General features: G+C 41.4%; 2 protein-coding genes across 6 annotated transcripts; one reads left to right on the forward strand and one right to left on the reverse strand.

Moving 5' to 3' along the window:
- The first annotated feature begins 139 nt into the window (after window positions 1-139).
- On the forward strand, window positions 140-4,052 carry cd40lg (CD40 ligand). 3 transcript variants are annotated; one of them, XM_049762743.2, is made up of 4 exons: window positions 141-461; window positions 783-807; window positions 1,348-1,431; window positions 2,424-4,052. In XM_049762743.2, exons 1-4 carry the CDS (start codon window positions 264-266, stop codon window positions 2,795-2,797), a joined length of 681 nt encoding a protein of 226 aa, XP_049618700.1. In that variant the 5' UTR covers window positions 141-263; the 3' UTR covers window positions 2,798-4,052. The 3 variants fall into 3 exon arrangements, with proteins under 3 accessions (XP_049618710.1, XP_049618700.1, XP_049618691.1); XM_049762734.2 differs by having other exon boundaries at window positions 143-461; window positions 2,421-4,052; XM_049762753.2 differs by lacking the exon at window positions 1,348-1,431 and having other exon boundaries at window positions 140-461; window positions 2,421-4,052.
- On the reverse strand, window positions 3,593-20,136 carry arhgef6 (Rac/Cdc42 guanine nucleotide exchange factor (GEF) 6). 3 transcript variants are annotated; one of them, XM_049762624.2, is made up of 22 exons: window positions 19,785-20,136; window positions 18,672-18,755; window positions 15,864-15,948; window positions 13,981-14,102; window positions 13,665-13,875; window positions 13,511-13,563; window positions 13,161-13,255; window positions 12,910-13,005; window positions 12,537-12,659; window positions 10,670-10,808; window positions 10,530-10,589; window positions 10,010-10,156; window positions 9,467-9,553; window positions 8,764-8,845; window positions 8,533-8,648; window positions 8,060-8,239; window positions 7,312-7,332; window positions 6,341-6,437; window positions 6,108-6,194; window positions 5,935-6,034; window positions 5,661-5,715; window positions 3,593-5,285 (listed from the first exon to the last, which is right to left on the reverse strand). In XM_049762624.2, exons 1-22 carry the CDS (start codon window positions 19,947-19,949, stop codon window positions 5,151-5,153), a joined length of 2,340 nt encoding a protein of 779 aa, XP_049618581.1. In that variant the 5' UTR covers window positions 19,950-20,136; the 3' UTR covers window positions 3,593-5,150. The 3 variants fall into 3 exon arrangements, with proteins under 3 accessions (XP_049618581.1, XP_049618590.1, XP_049618598.1); XM_049762633.2 differs by lacking the exon at window positions 7,312-7,332; XM_049762641.2 differs by lacking the exons at window positions 18,672-18,755; window positions 19,785-20,136 and adding an exon at window positions 16,977-17,245.
- Between the last annotated feature and the right edge of the window lie 56 nt (window positions 20,137-20,192).

The following is a 20,192-nucleotide window of genomic DNA, read 5'->3' on the forward strand; positions in this document are numbered from 1 at the left end:
TAGAAAGCCAGTAGCTAAAATGAAAAGACCCCTGGCAGCTACATTGTCTTTAAGTCACAGTCAGTCCTTCGGTCGTTAATGAGGTCAACCTTATTGTGAGAGAAAGATTTCTACTTGATTTCTCACCTTGAGAGGAAATGCGAATGAGCAAGCAAAGAAGAGGAGGAGGTGAAGGGAAAATGACGCTGCAGTCGTGCTCCACATATCACAGCGGCAAACGCCCGAAATGCCACTTTGCACTGCTCTTCATGATATGATCAATAATGATCAACACGTACCACAGCAGCATGGCATCGCTCCCTCCTCCGTTGCCCCCGCGCCGTTCTCAGGTGCTCGTCAAGCCTCAGGTCTCGTCCGCGGGCCGCAGCAAGACCTTGCTTCGCTCGCTTCTCGGAATCGTCTTGCTGCATTTTCTGCTGACGGCGGGGGGATTCATCTTCCTATACTACACAGGCAAAACGGTAAAAGACTCATTTGGTTGGTTTTAATTTGCCATATAAAATAATGTGGTGGGTCGTATGTGGCTCCCGGGTCTTTAATTGACAGCTTTACTCTGTAGGCTATGCGTTTCTGTGCTTTGCTGCCAAGATAAATTAGATTTTTATTATAAAGGTCCTTTTAAGAGGTAAATGACATTTATACATATTCCTAACATAAACTAAAACCATAGTAGTAGTATTGCTGATTTCATTTTATTTTTTAATACCCTTTGCCACAGCTCATTTCCTAAGACTATACAGAAACTGTGACCACCTTTCACGTTCTACTTTTTAACCCAACAGGAAACTACGCCACAATTATCTGGAGGTATGTTTGTCTTGAAAAACTTCACTACAATTACATCGTGTCAATTGACTCAAAATATCAAGTGTGAAATGTGTTAAGTTGAACAAAAAAGATATAGTGTTGTTGAATGGCAACATATGGATACACAGGTTTGTTGGTTGTACATTCCTCCATCTAGTACAGGGTGTCAAAGTCATTTTTTTGGCGGGCCGCATTGTAGCTTCTTTCGGAGGGCCATTATGACTGTCAACCCCAATAAAAGTATGAGCACCTCATATTATATACAGTAAAAGCTACAAAACAAACTGACAAATAACTCGTTTTCAAATCAGACGAGTAAAAACTGGTCAAATATAAAAAAAAAGATATTAAAAGTGAAGACAATTTGCAATTTTAGTAATGACACACAGATTTGATGCACAATTTGTCTTCGCGGGCCACATAAAATGATGTGGCGTGCCGTATCTGGCCCCCGGGCCTTGAGTTTGACACCTGCGGGTTAGAGAGGAATGAAGCTGGAGACATAATAAATCTCTACTAAATATTTCATGTTGCTTCCAGATGCTCCTCAGCAAAGTTCATCCAGAACCTTGGCCCGCATGATTGTAGCAAAACCAAAAGACCTGTCGACACTGGAATCAAGATGTAAGAAACTTACCCTTCCTGTCATCATCAGGGTCTAATTTGACCCTTTTTCACGTCTTAAAATGAATGATTGATATATTTTTTTCCTCTCTCGTCCATGAGTAATATTACTTCAGCGGCTAACGTTTAGCTAAAAAAAGCTAAAGCTTGCTAACCTACTCGGTGCTAGCAAGACAGATGGGCAAATTTTGCTGTTCAGTCTTGGCAACAATGCTTTGTAATCATGTGTTCTTCTCACTAAACCTAATATTATTTATATTTGTAAGTTTGAATCTTATTTCTCTTACCGTGTCTGTGGTCAACTCTGCCACAACATCAACTGTAGACTGTTGTTTAAACTTGCTTCACTGGGAGCAAATTAAAGTCAAGTGGACTGGTGTCAAAGTCAAGGCCCGGGGGCCAGATACGGCACGCCACATCATTTTATGTGGCCCGCAAAGACAAATTGTGCATCAAATTCGTGTGTCATTACTAGAATTGCAAATTGTCTTCACTTTTAATATCTTTTTTTAAAATATTTTACCAGTTTTTACCCGTCTGATTTGAAAACAAGTCATTTGTCAGTTTGTTTTGTAGCTTTTATAATGAGGTGCTCATACATTTATTTGGGTTGACAGTCTTAATGGCCCTCCGAAAGAAGCTATGACTACAATGCGACCCCAGCGTTAAAACATGAAAGTTACAAACCTTAAAAGTTTAAAGGTGGCTAAATACAAATTAAGCAGAACAATGTCTATGTAAATGTGCATGTTCCATTTCTTAATCTTAACCCTTTTTAAAAACCAAGTATAGTAGGCATTTTTTTCCCTAACCCAGTTATAAACGAGTACAGTAGTAATGTTACTAGTCATTTTGATTTATAAAACACAAAAAGGACTCTGGCAGTGACCTAAATCAGAAGTCAAACTTTTACATTTATTATGTTAAAGTTGCCAAGTGCATAATCCAATTTGAGAATGACACTTAAAAGACCGGATGTCTTCCCCCAGCAGGTTACCTGCAGTGGGACATGAAACACTCGGTGCGAAACAACATCAACTACTACCACAACAGCTGGCTGACGGCTCTGCAGCCTGGGGACTACGTGGTCTTCTCCAGGGTCACCTTCTCCAAGGCCGACCCGGTGAAGCCGCTAGCCAGTGCAGTCAAGTTGAGGCATGGCGAGTCGGCCAAGGAGACGGTGGCGATGCTGGCCTACTGCAACCTCGACACTTCGGGGTCCGGGTCCAACCCCCAGCTGTGCACCGCATCCATGGGGGAGGTGATGTCACTGGAGAGGGGGAACCAGCTCAGCTTGTGGGTGGAGGACCGGTCACTGGTGGACTACAGCCGGGCGGCTACCAGCTTTGGGATGTACAAACTTTAATAGTGTCGACGAGAGGGCAAAACATAATTTATTCCATTACAAAAACCTTTTGGGACATTATTGAGAATGGTCGTTTTGCGGTTATTGTTCATCGTTACTGCAGGGCTGACGGACACATTTTTTTGCACTCAGGGGTCATGTTTGATTTTTGTTTTTTAATCTGCTCTGAAAAAATTAAGAGATCAGTGCAAAATAATCCGCTTCTCTATAAAACGCCTACACACTCCTGTTAAAGTGGCACTTGTGATTAAAAATGAGACCACATTAAATAATTTCTAATTACTAACAAATTATAAACACACCTGTTTTACTTTGTAGACAAAGCCTTTTGGTTTTGTGGTATGACTGACTGATATCTGGAACAAATAAATGAACCTTTTTTTCTTTTTAATTCTATAATCAACTGAAAATATAATTTGCCAAACCACACATACAATTCAGCTGCTTTATAAGTTTCCTGAACTTTTTGATTTGTTTTGCTTTCCTAGCAGAACCCTGAATTTCCTATTTCGCTAACACTGACTGCTATTTGGAACGGCTCATATTACTTTTATATAAAATGCCAAATTGAAGAATTCCACCACTACAAGCATAATAATAAATATACAGTTAGAAAGGTTGGTGTTTTGTGAACTTGGGCATGTGTGGAAAAAGTGATCACATACCACAGGATGCACGTTTAGTGTGTGTCATCTATTTGCAACACCTTCCATGATGTTTTGGACTTCCTGTCTAGAATTAGAGGTTGCATGAACATGGAAAACAAAAAGAACACTTTCCATTTGTAAAACCAACTACGCTTGGAATATGAAATTTTTAATGACAACATAAAATACAGAGTGCTTAGAAAAAATGCAACAATACAATAATTATAATAATTGCATAGAACTTTTAAAAGCAGACTTGACGTGAGATGAAAATTCCCGCCGCAGTGAAGTGCTGAGTGAGGCTGCAGACGTTTTAAGCTATTCAAAACAGTATACAGGAAGTAGAGTGCCTGTCTGTTGCATTTAGATTGCCGCAGTGCTCTTGAGCAAGATGCATACTGCCTTGTACCATAGGACAATGATTATTACAAGATGAAAATTGGAACCCGCACAGCAAAACTGTACACCTTTTTTTTTGTTAGCCATGTTAAAGTTGCAATTCACTCCATTATTGCTTCTATTCTCATATATGTACTATATATATATTTATTGTATTCTCATTGTCATATTATGACATCTGAATTTTTTTTTTTTTTTTAAAAACAAAAGAAATATGATTTTAGTTCAAAAAAATAACCTCATCTGGAGGCACTTTTAGGGTTGGGCTAACAAATCAATGAAGAAGACTTACAATTTGGATTCAAAACAACACTTTCAGCCATTAAATTTAATTTTTGCTTCTTTGAAAATATTTCAGAGTGACGCCACAAATAAATAAATAAAATATTAAACAACCCAAACAACAATTAATGCATGAATGAAAATATATTTCAGAAATGAGCATTTTTTTCATGCACATCGGCTTGTTAAGCATTAATCAATGAACGTGATTATCTTATTTAATATTTGAATATATTTACAATGCTACAGATGACCTGTAATAAAAAGCTGCATGAATGTTTGACATCAAACATTCAGCTTTTTTATGAGTCACATGTAACATTGATGGGGGTGGGAGAACTTTGATATGACTTAAAACTCTATATGTATAGTACAGAGCTTAATATATCAACATCCTGGCTGCACAACAAACAAATGATGGCAAAGGGGGAGAAACTGTTGAAATGGTAACAAGCACACAACGGCGGACCCGATAGCTTCCTGTTCAGACTTGAGCATTAAAAAAAAAAAAACAAAAAAAAAAAGCTGAGGCTGCCGTGACCTTGGTTTTTGTTGGGGTTTTTCTTTTTTGTTCCACTTTCTGGGTGAAAAACGTTCACAGTAGCGTCCGGTGAAATAGGCCATGTGCGTGAAAATGCGAGTGCGTGCGTGTGTGGTTGCAGACATGAAATGCATCCTTTACAAAAATCACGTGATTAGTTTTTATGTGGGTGGGGGACATTTTTTAAGGGAGATGAGTTTCATTAAGACATATGCAGTGCTCTGCCACCATCTTGGTGTTGAAGGAATTGAAGAGTTTCATTTAGATGGGAGGGGGGGGGGGGGCAATTTTTGATGTACCGTGAGATTTCCGATATATGTGCCTTGGCTCAAGAAAGATTGGAAAACATTAACTGTTAACAGCTATATGTATGTATTCTGAAATTCTGTGGCTTTGTGGGCAACTCTTCGAAGACATTCTTTGACATGCACGCATGTAAGACAACCACACACACATACATACACACACATAGCTTGTTCTGTGTTCAGTGGGCGCCCCCGCCGCCTCCGTCGTCCCACGTGCAGTCGTTCTTCTGCTTGGCCAGCTTCCTCACCACCCTCTCCAGCTCTTTGCGAGACTTCTGCTCCTCCTCCAGAAACTGCTTTATCCATTTGTTCTCCTGCCACATCACATCATTTCAGAGATGACAGATGGCATTAAATTGTCGGGATGATTAATCTGTCAGGCTTTAGTGATACTAGTCATGTTTCACAAAGGATAAAGAATATATGCCTGCGAGTATCGTGATACTGTCTGTCTCAAAAAATTGTTTTCCAGTTAAAACACATTTTTTCATAAACGGCTAAGCCACTTAAATTTAAAAGCGGCACTGTACAATTATTATAATCCCATGTTAGATCACATAAAAGTATTTTGCATTTTTCCCACTGGGGAAAATTTGTTGAAATTAAGATGGGTTGAGAAAAAGTACAGCTACCGCCACTAACCACAATCAAACATATTGTTAAAGCAATGCAATTAAAGCGACAAATACCTTTTTCAGTTCATGGACCTCGTCCTTTAAAGCATACATTGCATCAACCAGACTCCTGGAAGAAAAAAAATATATATAAATTACAGCCTCCGGTTTTGAGTAGGGACTGGGTATATCTGCAAAACCAGCGTAAAATGCACCCTTAAATAAATCTGTATTATATCATATATTATTTGTGGTTGGACTTTGCAGTGGGGAAGAATTGCAGAGCATTATACTGAAAGCTGTTTCTACGTAAATTCTGGCTGAAGCTGGGATGCAAATATGCGCTTACTTTTCCTCAATGACCGTCTGCCCGTTGCTCTTCATCTCCTCCACAATGATCTTCTCTTCCTCGGGAAGGAGCACCTGAGGCCCGCAGTCCTTACGCACAGCTACACAAACACACACACAGACACTTTGATGCAGCAGAAGGTAAGAGTGTGGCGATAAAAGATGAATACGAACGTGTGCTGGTGGAGTGCAGGCTGGCCCCTGTGCAGTAGGCCTCGATCACCCTCAGAATCTGAGCGTCCTCCTCCAGAGCCACCGTGCCTAGACAGAGTTCATCCATTATCTCCGCTTTTAGCATGTTTGTTTCTAACATGCAAAGTGACGTGAACTTGTCGGAACAGGTTATGTTCCACTTCAACGACATCAAACATGAAAATATCTAATTTTGTAATTTTCTTTAGTCCTACTTCTTCTCATGTGAACCTCGTCATCCGAAGGCTTCCTTTCCTTCTTTCTGTTTCCAGGCAGGAACTTCTTCATGGGACGTGGACTCTTGCTGGAGTCCTGCGGGAGCAAGCGGAAGGCAGTCGGTGGGTCTCTTGTTACACGCCCCAAAAAAGCAGCCAAGACTGCACATCAAATCAGTATTGCGCAATCTCTCAGAGGTTGAAAAGGCAGCAAGTGCACGGCGACAGCAGTGACCAAAGCGGGCAGGTAAACGCACCCTGGTAAAACCTTTTCCTGCGCCCTACGGCTAAAACGCGTTTGAGGAAATGTGGGATTGATTTTACTACAATGCGTCATTACTCAAAGGCATTTCATAGGCGTCAGGGCAGGGGAAAAAAACCAAAACAAAAGCTTTACAATGGAGGACATGTTGGCAAAGCAATGGGAAGGAAGCAGGAGTAAACATTTTGACTGTTTTGGTTGTAGAAAGTTTGCTGACTCAACGATTGAGTTAGTTGCGTGACACCGCTGACAACTCAAAACACTCTTATCTCAGATCTGTTTCCGCACCGACTGAATTGAAACGGCAATAATCTGTTCCTACCTCACCAAAACAAACAAAAAACATTTATTACTTTTTTTTAGAATAAGAAAACGACTGCTCTCATTTGTGGACTATGTTTTGTGTGGTACACAGCGTGCCGCCAAACGATTGGTTTTATATAGCGCTTGCTAATGAGCAGACACATTTTGATTGAACATGTCTCTATGGTCTCTATCATCTTTCCTCGGGCTACCATCATTATTGTCTAGGCCTGCTTCAAGGCTATTTAGTGCAGAAAATAAAGAGCGCAGCACACATGCAGGCTTTCACAGGAAACCACATTGAGGAAGGAGGAGTTATGCCACTTCAGCAACTGGGTGCACACACTTGCTTACACACACCACCCCCCTTCCCCAAAATTACATACACACAGGACTCTAACCTTACCTTCATGATATAAGACATCCTCTACAGAAGACGGTGGGGAAAGAGAAAAGAAGTGCGTGAAAATATGACGGGAGAAAGGTGTGATGCAGAGATAATAGAGTCAAACATTTGCACACCACAGAAACACCCTCCACTTTTTCGTTGCTCGATTGTATATGGTGGTGAAGAGATGGAGAGAAGGGCAATGCATCGTAAGACTCAAGCATGCCGTCTGTGGATTCAACCTGATTCAGTTTGCTTGCATCACGGACGGAGGTCATGCAAATAGAGAAGTAGGACATGCGAGAGAAATTCTTTCCATGTGAATGCTGCAAAGGTTTTTTTGCTAGTATTTTTTATTTATTTATCAGAAAAGAAATCTATACGCTCAAAGGCCAGTAAATTAGGTGCAAATTAAGAAAAGAAAAAATCTACATTTTTACTTTGTGATATAATTATATTTATAAATAGCTAGTTATTTTATTAATAAAAAGGTTAAATGAGTTAAAACAAGAAAGCAAAGACTTTGTTACTTAAATAAACAATTTAATTTGTTGCATTACTTATGATTAAATTTATCATTTATATCATCAATTCATTCAAATAGACATTATTATCTTACTATTAAAATAAATATCTTTATAAATTTTAAATACATATTCCAACTTTTTTTTGTTTTTGTAATTGCCTGGCCCATGAGTCGGATTTTAAAAATTATACGTGGCCAGTGAGCACCAAAGTCTGTCCTCCCTGCTCTGCAACCTCTTACCTCTTTGTAACCCAACGCGGCCGAGGGTTTGAGGGGAGGTGCTGGGCGCAGGCAGCTGAGTGACCAGGGCTTGCTCATCTTTGGTGGTTCCAGGGGCCCGCGGCTGACGGCGCTGAAGCTGCCAAGGTGGGACATGTGAGTGGGGGCGCCCACCATGCTGAGTGGCTTACCCTCCACCGTCTGTGGGGGGGAAACAAATGCAAAGGTACATGAGGAATTTATGCACTGTGCTTCGGTTTTGTGTAGGATCTATTTTGTGCTACGTTGAATGCATGTGCTAACCTTGAAGTAATACTATTTCATTTACATTGCATTTCTCACAGACAGGACTCGGAGTGATTTACATTGTTCCAAGTTCAGAATTTGATGACTATCAGTTTTGAAATAGCTTGCGGTGAAAAAAAATGCAGGAAGTGGTCATAGTGATAATGAGTTCATCTAAATGGTGGCCTGACGGTTTCTCAAGCTCAAACCTTCAGGATGGTGCCTGCAGGGCTGCCTCCTTTAGTAAACGGCTGCAGGTGCTCCAGCCACTCTTGCAGCTCCTGGGCACTACTACAAAACACCGTCACACGCTCCATCATGCTTCCTGCAGAACACACGCTTTTTTTTTAGCACAAAGAGTTGAACGAGACCACATCCACTTCTAGGAATGCGTGTCTCTTTTGTAGAAGTGCAGCTCCGGCGCTTCACAACATTCGAACCTGTGATGTCGAAGGCAAAGTGTGCATTGTCTGCATCCTCCACGTGTCTCGTTACAGTGGTGCCCGGCAGTGGCAGTCGTCCCTGAGGAAAGATATTAGACATGAAATCAAGATTTGTCCTCTCTTTTCCAGTGAGAAAAGGGACTACCTAGAAAATGATCTGACATGACCAAAGAAGCGCTGGGTTTTGAATTTTGTGGATTTTTAAGCTCTGAATAAGATCATGAGCATTTGCAGCTAATAGCCAGACGCAAATTTCAGTATAAGACATGCTGGTATCTGGTGTTGTAGTACTGGAGTGCTGTCGAAACTCAGTTTCACTTTCTACCACTAATCCACTTGCCTGCATTCAACTTTTGCTAGCTTTAGACTTTTGATCTGGAAAACTCAGCCTTGCATCGGCTATTTCTGTTTTTTAGCACCTGATATTCAACAGTCAATTCTTGTTTTGAAAATACAGTGGTGCCTCAACGTATGAGTCCATTGTCATTTGAAATACACAATACTTTTGTTTTATGTTTGGTTTGGCATGAAACCCAAACTTGAAGAAGTTTCCACTACCTGCAAGTACTGCTTGTTGTGAAGCGAATAGGGGAAGTTCACTGCCAAGGCACCACTGTACTAAATACTGTTGCACAAGTGAAATAAACACGCACGCCGGAAACAAAACTTTGCGGATGACTTTTGTGTGAGCAGATTTTACCTGATAAATGAAGCCACTCATGCGAGAGCTGGTGGAGAGCATCACTAACACGTTGGGGAAAAGCATCAGGTAGCGCTCATCTTTGTCCTAAAAGAGACGCAAACTTTAAATGAACATTCACATAGGCACAAAGAATACCAATTACTGTAACTGTATTTTATATTTTAATTATGTGTACTTATTTTGGCGTTATAGTATTTTTTTAATCTCACTGGGCTCACTGTGCATTAATGAAACTAACACAAAAGCTACTGCTAGCTGGGTTTGCATGTGAAAGGGAAGTGAAATATGTTGAGGGCGGTGGAGGACGTCAACATTATGACTAGTGCAATGGTAAACACTGAAACGTGCATTTTGTGCTATCTTCCTCCAAGCCCCTCATCAAACCAGACCCTGACAAAGAAAACCCACAAGAAAGGCGATGTTGCTCTTTCATGGGCTTCTGTTTTGTGAAGATACTCACTAAGTTCTCTTTGGAGGCTTTCGCACTTGATGTTGAAGCAAACTATGTGATCGTTAACGGCTCTTCAACCACTCGCTCACCTCACTGGAGCCAGTCCTCATGTGGACTTGGGACGTGTAGAGCACGTGACCCAGACTCTTCATGCTGTCTCCATCCCAGCCGCGCACCTGTTCCGACAAGATTTGCAGTTCTAGGTTCTTGCGCTTTCGCAGGTCCTGGCACTGCGTCTAAATAGAAAGATTAATTGATGAGTAAAAATAGATAAATAAATAAAACCCACAGTACCATGAAAAATTTGGTGGTACTTAATTTTTAAAGAAAAACATTGTCTGAATATTTTTTTTTTTTCCCCAAACAAAAACCAAGTCATGGCAAACTTTTCAACAGCAACTGAAACCTAACTCCCTATTTTAAAGCACTTAGAAATTAATTAATTGTTGTAACTTGAAATCAGTTGAAGTTGGTAGCACAATCTGGAGCCCATATGTAATTTCAAATAAATGCTAAATGCTTTTCCTGCACAATGGATTTGCCATGGAGAAATCACGAGGTGACTTTTGAGCCTCATGCAGAAAATAAAATATGCTCTCACACACTCACCACTAAACACCTGAACGCCGCTGTGGCCTTTACAATGTCAGAGAAGTCTGGGTGGGCTTCCTGTGGTGAGGACATAGATCAAGTACACGTGAGGTTGATATTTGTGCAGGAAGACATAATGATGTCGATGATATCTCTACCTCCACGTGTCTCTCCAGCTCTTGCAGCAAGGTTGGGTACTTGTCCAGTCTCATGAAGGGCTTACTGAGGCTGGTGGTCAGCGTCAGAATGCCCGGAGCGCTGGCGCCTTGGCTCTCCATAAACTTGTCAAGGTCCTCGCTAGGGAGGGAACCCACAAGCCTTCATGTCATTTCATTATTTCATAGCCTGACATGTTTGCCACAAAAGGACAGTAACGGCTGAAAGTTAGTCAGCTAGCTTTGTTAGCTAGTGGTGGATATTTGTTTGCAGTCTGGATGTGGAGTGTTGATCCAGGCTCCAGTAACATCATCATATTTGTGAAATTGTAAAAATAGTTGTCAAAGGGGTCAAAAAAGGCAACTAAATATAGCTACGGCGTTGCCAAGTTGGCAACACTGACTAGCTGTGTGTAGCTTCTCTGTATGTCTTTGGTATGACCTGGTTTTCATGGTAACAGCACTTGGCAGTGGCATTACATGCCAAAACGGTGTGATTGTGATATGAATCAGAGTGTGAGAAGTGGGTTTTAAGTGTGCTGTCATTTTTTTCCATTTGTATATTTTGCCAGAGGAAAGTCAGAGCACGTATGAAGCCATTTGTGAACACTTTTAAATTGTGAAACAAAGCTCACAGTATGTCAACAATTAAAGCATTTCCAGAAACACCTATTTTCCTAAACTCAAGGTTCCACTTTCTAAGGAAAATGTGCATAAATTGTGGGAATGTAAATGTTTGACAAACACCTGAGTAACATGAAAGCCTTCATTGAAAACATTTCCACGGTAAAACATTGTGACTTATGTACCTTTTATGGTTACTTGAGCCTATGGAACAACTTCATAACCGCTGATGTGGCTAAACAGCATAAGCAAGATAACACTCCCCAATACCACATGTGGCATAAAGTGGAAAACTCAAATTTCAATCTCAAATAAATAAAATAATATCACAATCAAAAAACTTCAGTGGTGTTGTTGACGACAGTGGCGGAAAAGAACAAGCGAATCACTCTTTTATGCTTTCAAAAGACATAACATCACGTTAGTATACGAACATCATCCTCGACATTTTCTTACAAATCGCACAAATATGATTTACATCAAAGATTATATTTTGTACTTTTCGAATACCGACATGGAATATTTTAATTTTCTAATTTGTTTTTCTTGTTTAGTTTAAGTTATTCATTTATTTTACATTATTTAGATATAAAACAGGTTGTTAGTTTTGGGCCCTCCTCAATTATTTATAGGTAAAAATTGCTGTTGAGATTATTTAATTTTGATTTAACTTCCTCAAAATGGCATCTTTTTTTACCAGTGGAAATGAAATCTGTCACAAAGACATAAGGATAAAAGCGCGACACCTAGTGGCCAAAAGTCACACTGCAACCGTCTATATCTAATGAGTTAAAGTACACTTAAGATCAACAATTAAGCGTTCAGTTAGCGATGGATTGCAGCAGTGAAGATCTGAAGCGCATGATAGCAAGACATTTCGAATATTTTGTCCCGACCATGCATCTCAGTGAGATATACTGAGATCAGAAATCATCATTCCCCATTGTAATGATTGGAAATGCCAATGGGAATCTACGTATTTCAGCCTTCCATAAAACACCAACAAAAACCTGGGAGCTTGTTTTGGAAAGAAAAAAAAAGCTCTACAGTATTGTGCTTTATATAAACATTCTTTTTAGATTGCTAGAAATTAACTCACACTCGATCAGAACTTCCACAGATTATTTGAAAAAAAGTTCAATTTTCCAATATCTTTTCCAAGATGAGTACAGTGAATAAATGTTTATGTATGTAAATGCATGGAAAATGCGTATGTATAGTGTAGAAAAATACATTGGTCACTGACCTGTGATCCGTGAGGATGCAGACGGCTGAAGGGTGGCTGGAGCAGTAGGCCAGGTAAAGAGACTTGATCTGACACATCACATTCAAGAAGCATCCAGCCAGCCGCTGTTGGCCTTCTGGAACTCTGCAATGACAATGTCAAGGTCAGGCGAGTGGCGTGACAAGGGAGCGCAATAAAAAGAACAAACAGAGAAAAACCAAAGGCGACGTCCGTGTTTTATTTCTCTCTAAAGATTAGCTCTGGCAATGAGAAAGCGGTTAAAAAAAGAAAAGCTTGCATTTGAAGTGTTTTTTGAATTTTGCCATAAATGAATGTAGAGAGTGATAATGAGGTCATCATTAAGAATGAACTGTATCAATAAACTGTGACTTACTTTATACATTCCTCCAAAGAGACGACCAGGCCCTGCTGGAAGGTGAGGATCTCCTCCAGGTTTCCACACAGGGTGGTGCTGTCTGCACTACTCAGCCTGCAGACAGTCAATCAACAGTAAAGTAACTTAAGGGGCATCTATATATTCCACTAGGCTGGACAAAAGCTGGCAGAAGTAGGTTCATTGGCTAAATTAATATTTAAAAAGTAGTGTCTAAACTGGTGAGAACAAGCCTCTGACATCTCGCTTACTTGTCGCTGCTTTGTAACGGTCGCAGGTAACAACTCAGCAGCGTTTGCAGCTCTTTGACAAACTCTCGCTCGTGCTCCAAGATGTCCTGCACCACCTGAAAAAAGCAAAACAGCCACAGTGGCCCGGCATTCATAACTAAGTTGTTAGTCCTAAATATACTTTATTGTTGATATTTTATAGGAATATTTTCAATTCATCATATGCTTAATTGAATTGAATGTATTTTTACTGAAGTTTGCAGAGTAATGGGTGCAATTTAAGGGCAGCCAGGTCAAAGACCTTTGCTAGGATTAATTCATTTAAAAAAAAAAATGAATGGCCATCTAATATATCTTTGCTGTAAACTCACCACACTGTAGTAGCTTTTGGTCAGCTGAGCTCCTTTAGGAGACACGGGTTTTTCTACAGGAGAGATATTGGCAATGATTTTAATGCAATCATTCCCAATTATTGTCATCACACCCGCCCCCCCAAGAATAAAAACTCGAGTCACTCCGACTCACCACAGGCCTTGACCTCACGCACGTAGTTGCTTGGGAACCATCCCGTCTTTCCGTTGAGGTTGCCCTCCCACCAGCCGCCTTCCTCCTGCCGCGTCACGACGATGACGTCGCCTTTGCCGAACGACAGCTCGTCTTCGTTGTTCTGCTTAAAGTTGAAGCGGGCCTTCACTATCAGCTGCCCGTTGCTGCCGCCGCCATTTTCTGACATCTCCTGTCAAGTGGGTGTTTTCATAAAGGAGAAAGTCACTTACCTCTTAGGTTCATCCAGAAATTATAACGGGAATTCAAATATCCAGAACAAGGATGTAGAACATACCGCAGATTTGGATTGTCGCCGCAGAGAGCCTTTGGACTTGGCAGAGGAGATTGTGTGCGAGGAAGCCGTCGGACTAAGTGATTGGGTGCCCGGCTGCGGACATGACCTCTCTGCAGCACTGTCTGTGAACACACAATATGCAGCCCTAGTTATTTGGCTTGCTTGTATTGTTCAAACTCTAGGCATGAGGTAAGGGTCAAACTGTCTTGACACGACGTCTGACTTTCTGTCTAATGAGATGAATTGATGTCCAAGATGTGTGAGCATTTCACAGTGAGACAGAGTTCAGTGAAAATCCCTGCTCTAGCCATCCTGTGCGGAATTTGCATCTTCTCCCTGTGCTTGCGTGGGTTTTATCCAGGTACTCAGACTTCCTGCCACATTCCCCAAATAGTCCTGTTAGGTTAAGTGAAGACTATTAATTATCCCTACATTTGCTGGTTAGCCAACTGAAAGCTATTTCCCTAAAGAAACGGTGCAGCCATTCCGAGTAAGTATTGGCTAAAAAAGAATGATCCCATGAGAGAAGACAGAGGCTTCTTTTGTTGGACCAACCAACATATCTCATGACTGTTGCACTGCACATCAAGTTTGCAACACATATTTGGTATACATATAAAAACGAAATCAGAGCGACAGAGAAATCAAAACACCAAAGTAGCGGAGTCCACAAGACGAATGATTAAAATGTATCGTATGTATCCTCCGAGCATTTCGGTTATTTCTTTTCAAGTTGAAGTTCTGTCAAAAGTGGACAATGGGTAGCTTTGAAGAACTTCTGTAGCCTGCCGGCCAAGCTCCAGATACTGCAACGCACCTCCACTATCACTGTGTCCCGATCAAGTGAAAACCAGACAGTATGTCTTTGAACGAATGTTTTCCTTCAGCTACGGTATGAGTGTGCAGCAGCACTCGGTAACGTGCATGGGAAGCAGATTTTCTCCGACAAGAAAGCGCTGACAAAATAACATTGAGGCTGAGGAAAGAAATTGAGCAGAGACCAGTTCTACCTCGTGGAGCAATTAGCCCCAAAGCACAGCAAATATTTCTAGTTGCGCCATTGAAGTAGAATGGAAAAGTGTGTTCCTCTCTCTGTCTGTATAACAAGGCGCTATTAAATTTGACATTACTGATTCCGTGTAACACCAAGCCCTCATTTGAACAAAGCAGGATATTAGTCTTGTATCAAACACAGCAGGCAAATATGGCACCCAGCAGGACACAAACACACACCAGCTGGCCTCTGCCAGGAAAGCCAATCAGCTTGATCAAATGTTGCATGACACAAATTGAGCAACACAGATTGTGTTGTTGCCTCTTAACCCGCCAAGTGGCACAGTTTGCCGCAGTACAATTTGAAACCTTGCGATGACGAGTGTTTCCCTGTGGAGTGTGCGATGATGGCTGCGGAAGCTACACAACACAGTACAGTGTCACCAAAGCCGCCAATTCGGTCAACGAAGTCGAGGAATGCCAAACAGTGTGTGTGTGCGTGTTCTTGCCAGTCCTGTTGACTTCATAGAATTTGAAATGAATTGAAGTGGCAGTCTTAACTGTTATTATCATATTCACAAACCTATTAAGAGTAGCCATGCCTGTTTTATTCAACTACATTTCCCCCCAAAATGATACCTATACTCTGACCCGTTATTCACAAATGACTGTTTCTTGAGGAAGGAAAGTCCATTAAAAAGCAGCAGCACCTTGCAAGAAGTCATTGTGACCTTTGTGCCATTTTGCTTTTGTCACAATTATACAGCCCACATGAATAATTGATTAATTGTGGAAAAACAGTTGAGGCAATCGATGGTGTAAATTCACTGCGGCCTTGTTTTGCGAAGCAGCGGGATGCTGGAAGGTCACGGAAGGACGACAGCTCTTACCTTGCGTGGCAAAGTTGACGGCCAGCAATGTGGTCAGGACCTTGCCGAAATTCTCCCCGCTGTAAAGGCACTCAGGCTCAAAGCCCTGGATGCGAGACAAAAAAAACCCACACAAAAATCAAATACGAGTGTCACAATTACAAACAGGGTGTCATATGTCAATAATTGGATGCACAGTTGAACACGCACACGATCTGAATGAGTCTCGTCCGTACGTGTATAACCAGTGGCACATGAAGCGTGACCCATATTCTGTGAATTAGCGGTCTATCAAACAGCTAGACACCATTACGATTCACTGCACACGCACACACGCAGTGCCGCGTTTCAGGCAGCTATCTCATTTCCTTCCGAGCCTAGGGTTTCACATTTTAAATAAAACATCTTAAATATAGCGTTTGAGTGGCACCGCTTCAATCTTGTTATGTCTGACAGCCATCCCATCTTCATCCTCACAACCTGCACAGAAGAATTCCTTATGCGCACAAACAGGAAAGCACAATCTTGAATTCTGATACAACTATTATTCAGGTCATAATAAACATACTCAACGCATAAGTAAGAGGGGGGACGGCAACGGAAAAGGGCTCCATCCCCTCTGAGCCTTCGCTTAGTCCTTGGTAACTCTCTAATAGTGCCTGGTTGGCACCTAGCAGGCGCGGATGGGTTAAGCAGCTCAGCGAGAACAGAATCTTGTGGGGGGAAAAAAAATCTAAAATGTATACTGACGTTATGGGCTCCCTCTCTACCAGTCAAGAGGCAAGCAGCAGCATTTTCGACCAACTGGAGATGCTTGCTGTCGATTTTTAGTCGACAGCAAGTGCCACAATGGTCGCCTTTGAGATGGCTAAAAATGGGTGAATTCTGCTGCTTAACTCATATTCCACAAAAACAATATTAATCACAATGCAATGTTGAGGCTAGTGGGCACATACAACATTATACTGCCAAGAATTTTTTGGAGGTTGACTTCCTCTTTAACGCATGAAAACAATATCGAAATAATTTGCGATTTGTTACATAAGTATCTCTTTTTTTGGTTTTACTTTAGAGTGTGAATACTTTTGCCTCCTCTGCTCCAAAAAAATCCAACATGGGATCACATTTACTCACCTCCGTGTGCGTTTGTGATACCTTCATGCAAGTCAGGCGGCACAACACGGCAGGTCGTCCAAAAAGTTCTCAAACGTATCCGCAGGGTATCATATGATGCGCAAATGTGAAACGGCAAGTGTCCTAATTTATCGGACATGACAAGAATTCAAGTCCTGCCATGACCACAGAGTCATACACGCTAATAAATCCCATTCGGCTAAGGAATGGAGCAAGAGGCCTTGAGCAGTTCATGCCGCTTCCTCTTTCAGCGTATTAGTGCAGAAGTGAAAACAGTATGACTCGCCTCTTTGTGCAGGCAATGGATAAACAGGCACTATTTGCTGCAGCGGCGAGACAAAAAAAAAAAGAAGTGATCACGTCAGTGACCAAAAGATGGGCAGGGCTGTCTTGAGGGCCTCAAGCTGGTTGGCCATAAGCTGCTGCTGGCTTCACAAGGTCTAATTATGGGCTGAGGGGCACCTCCCATACATAACAAGCCAGCTGGGCATCGGGCGTTTCACCACGCCACAGTGAAGTGAGTAAGGCTGGCACGAAGCAGATGATGTGATTCAAAACCAGAGCGTGATTATCTTTAAAATTGTAGAGGACGTGTCCAGTGTGGCACACAGCGGGGGAGAAGACACTCCCAACATCTGCAACACATTCCCTCTATGATAATGGAAGCATTCTTCAAAGAAAGACCAGGACATTTCATTGCATTACAACTTGTACGACAGCCCTTATTATTTACTACTTCCATCGCATTGCTTGTGTTTTGCTTCTAATCTAATACGATTTATTTTATCTTATCTTTATCAAGTCAGGTCACACATTTTACATTGGAAATAATACCACGACACGTTCAAAAAATGAAACGAAAAGTAAAGGATCCACAGTAAAACTTCACTTACTGTATATGTGGTTCAGGGTTTGCAGATTTACTTATTTACAAATAATTTGGGAGATTGAAATTTTGGGCGAATTTGAGGGAAGGCTCAGACCATACAGGCAGGGAAACACTTCATACTGAAATAATAATTTACTAAAAAATGAAGGGCCGGTTGAGTTTATGTACATAACTTTCAGACCACAGTGAAATCAGATCATTTCCCACAGCACACATTTAATAAAAAAGCTAAATTAGCTAATGAATATAAAACGTATACCTTCCTCATGTATGTTTAAATGAAGCTGACAGTTTTTAGACTGTGAACTAAAATTAGCAACTGGGAACCGAAACAACTGAGACAGACATTTTTTTGAACAATTGACTAAAATAATAACAATTTTTACCACAATTGCGATACGTTATGGAAGTTAACGACAATATATCGCCCAAGAGAAAGTACAGTATTCTGCTCTAAAAAAAATAAAAATTAAATAAAAAGTGGTATTGGTGCTTGCCTAATGGGATAAAAGTAAAAAGTAGGTAAAAAATTAGTACCCAAATAAAGTACTGATACCTGAAAAGTCTAATAAAATACAATCCGAAATATTTGTACTTCGTTACTTCCTGACGGACAGCACGTCTGTTTATGTGGCTCGCTCCACATGGACGGACGTGATGAGAAACCCGATACAGTCCAAGCAGGCTGAGCGGATCACAACACAAGCAAGCGGGTCTAATAAGTCCACTCATGGGAAACATGCACCAGGCTTAGAAGGCTAATAAGTCGACGCCGACACGGTGGCAACGTTTCGTCGCAAACTTACCTCCACTTTCAACGATGAGCATCCTCTGAGAAACTCTCGAATGTTGCCTATGCAGTCGGCTTCGGTTCTCGGATCCGGGCAGTACTGAGCACAAGCAGACGGGGTAGAAAATATCAGCACTTTTGAACGCGGGGGGTACGCAATACTTTTTGACAGAAGTGACTCGAAGCTAATGCCATTAAAGTCAAGTTAGAAGTGGTCGTAGGAATGCGAGTTTATGAAATATGGAGTCAATCCGCGTCCTCTTCGTCGAAACATTGCCATTGATGACATCAGCATCAAGCTAACGCTGAGATGTAAACATCCGCTTACTTGCACGACTTTCAAAATAAACTATATGGTAAAGTTTGATTGCAGATAGAAAACTGAGATGCCGCGAATTGGAGTCAATCATACCACAAATAATATGCCAAAACTGATAAATGTAAGATAATCGGTGGAACAAAACGTTATTGTCCATGGATTATTTTACTACTGTTAATATTATTTATCAGGCTTGATTAATCCTGCAAAGCCACCCAACACTTTCCTGTGGGTTGACATATTGCCCGTTGAACACAACTTTTTCTTTCTACATTAAAAAAAAAAAAAAAAAAAAAACTTGAGCGATGTTTCGGTATTATTGTTACGCATATCCTGTTTGATACCATATTACAGTTTGTCGCCAACTTTACCAATCAAGAGGTCGAAGTTGCAACCGGGAAGAACCTTCGAGGAGGAAGTGACGAAGCTTGTCCGCAAACTATCAATTTTGCCATCTATTGGTCTTTTACGTTTAAAATAAACCCACATCGCCGTTAATTAAACACAGTAACTATACATACGGTGTTGTTTCACTATATTTAGAAAAAAAAGAAGGTTCTTCCGGCTTCTGTTCACACTGGTGCACAAAAGTGGCGTCGACAATGCGGAACATCATCAAAGTATTTCTTAGCAATATTGTAGCAGATGTTGCACATTAGCTTCGACTCATAAGCGACGTCATTAAAAGCAAAAAGTTCCTTGCAAGTTTTAATATGGGCGGCATGTACGTCTGTGTTCACATAAAACCCCTCCCTTCTCGTCTACTATCAGATCATATTATGTCAATTTATCACCCCCCTCCTTTTCTACCTTGGCAGTAAAACCGGGTACAAGCCTCTCGACCAGCTTGCAAAGTACGAGGCCATCCTTCAGCGAGGCTTTCAAGAATTCCTCCGGGTCAGCAATGTTCTTCTTGGGTGAGTCGAGCACTCCCAGCGATATCAACCACGTTACGGTCTGCTCCTCGGGGTTCATGGCGCCGTCAGACGTGCATTATCTTGGGGACGGTCGTCCTCCACCTCCGGTGGTCTGGTTCCTTATTGGCGTGTGGTGCACCTCGTAACCCCGCACTTCTGCTTGAAGTTCGGCAAGAGGCGTCAGAGAGGTGGGGGTAGGGGCTGGCTGTGTTACTACATGCCAAAAGTGATGATCACCCCTGCTGGTAAGAAGACACCTCAACAATAGACCAGAAGTGCACTGCAAGTACAGTACTGCTTG

Source organism: Syngnathus scovelli, chromosome 1 (assembly GCF_024217435.2).
Source record: "Syngnathus scovelli strain Florida chromosome 1, RoL_Ssco_1.2, whole genome shotgun sequence".
Classification (NCBI taxonomy): Eukaryota; Metazoa; Chordata; class Actinopteri; order Syngnathiformes; family Syngnathidae; genus Syngnathus; species Syngnathus scovelli.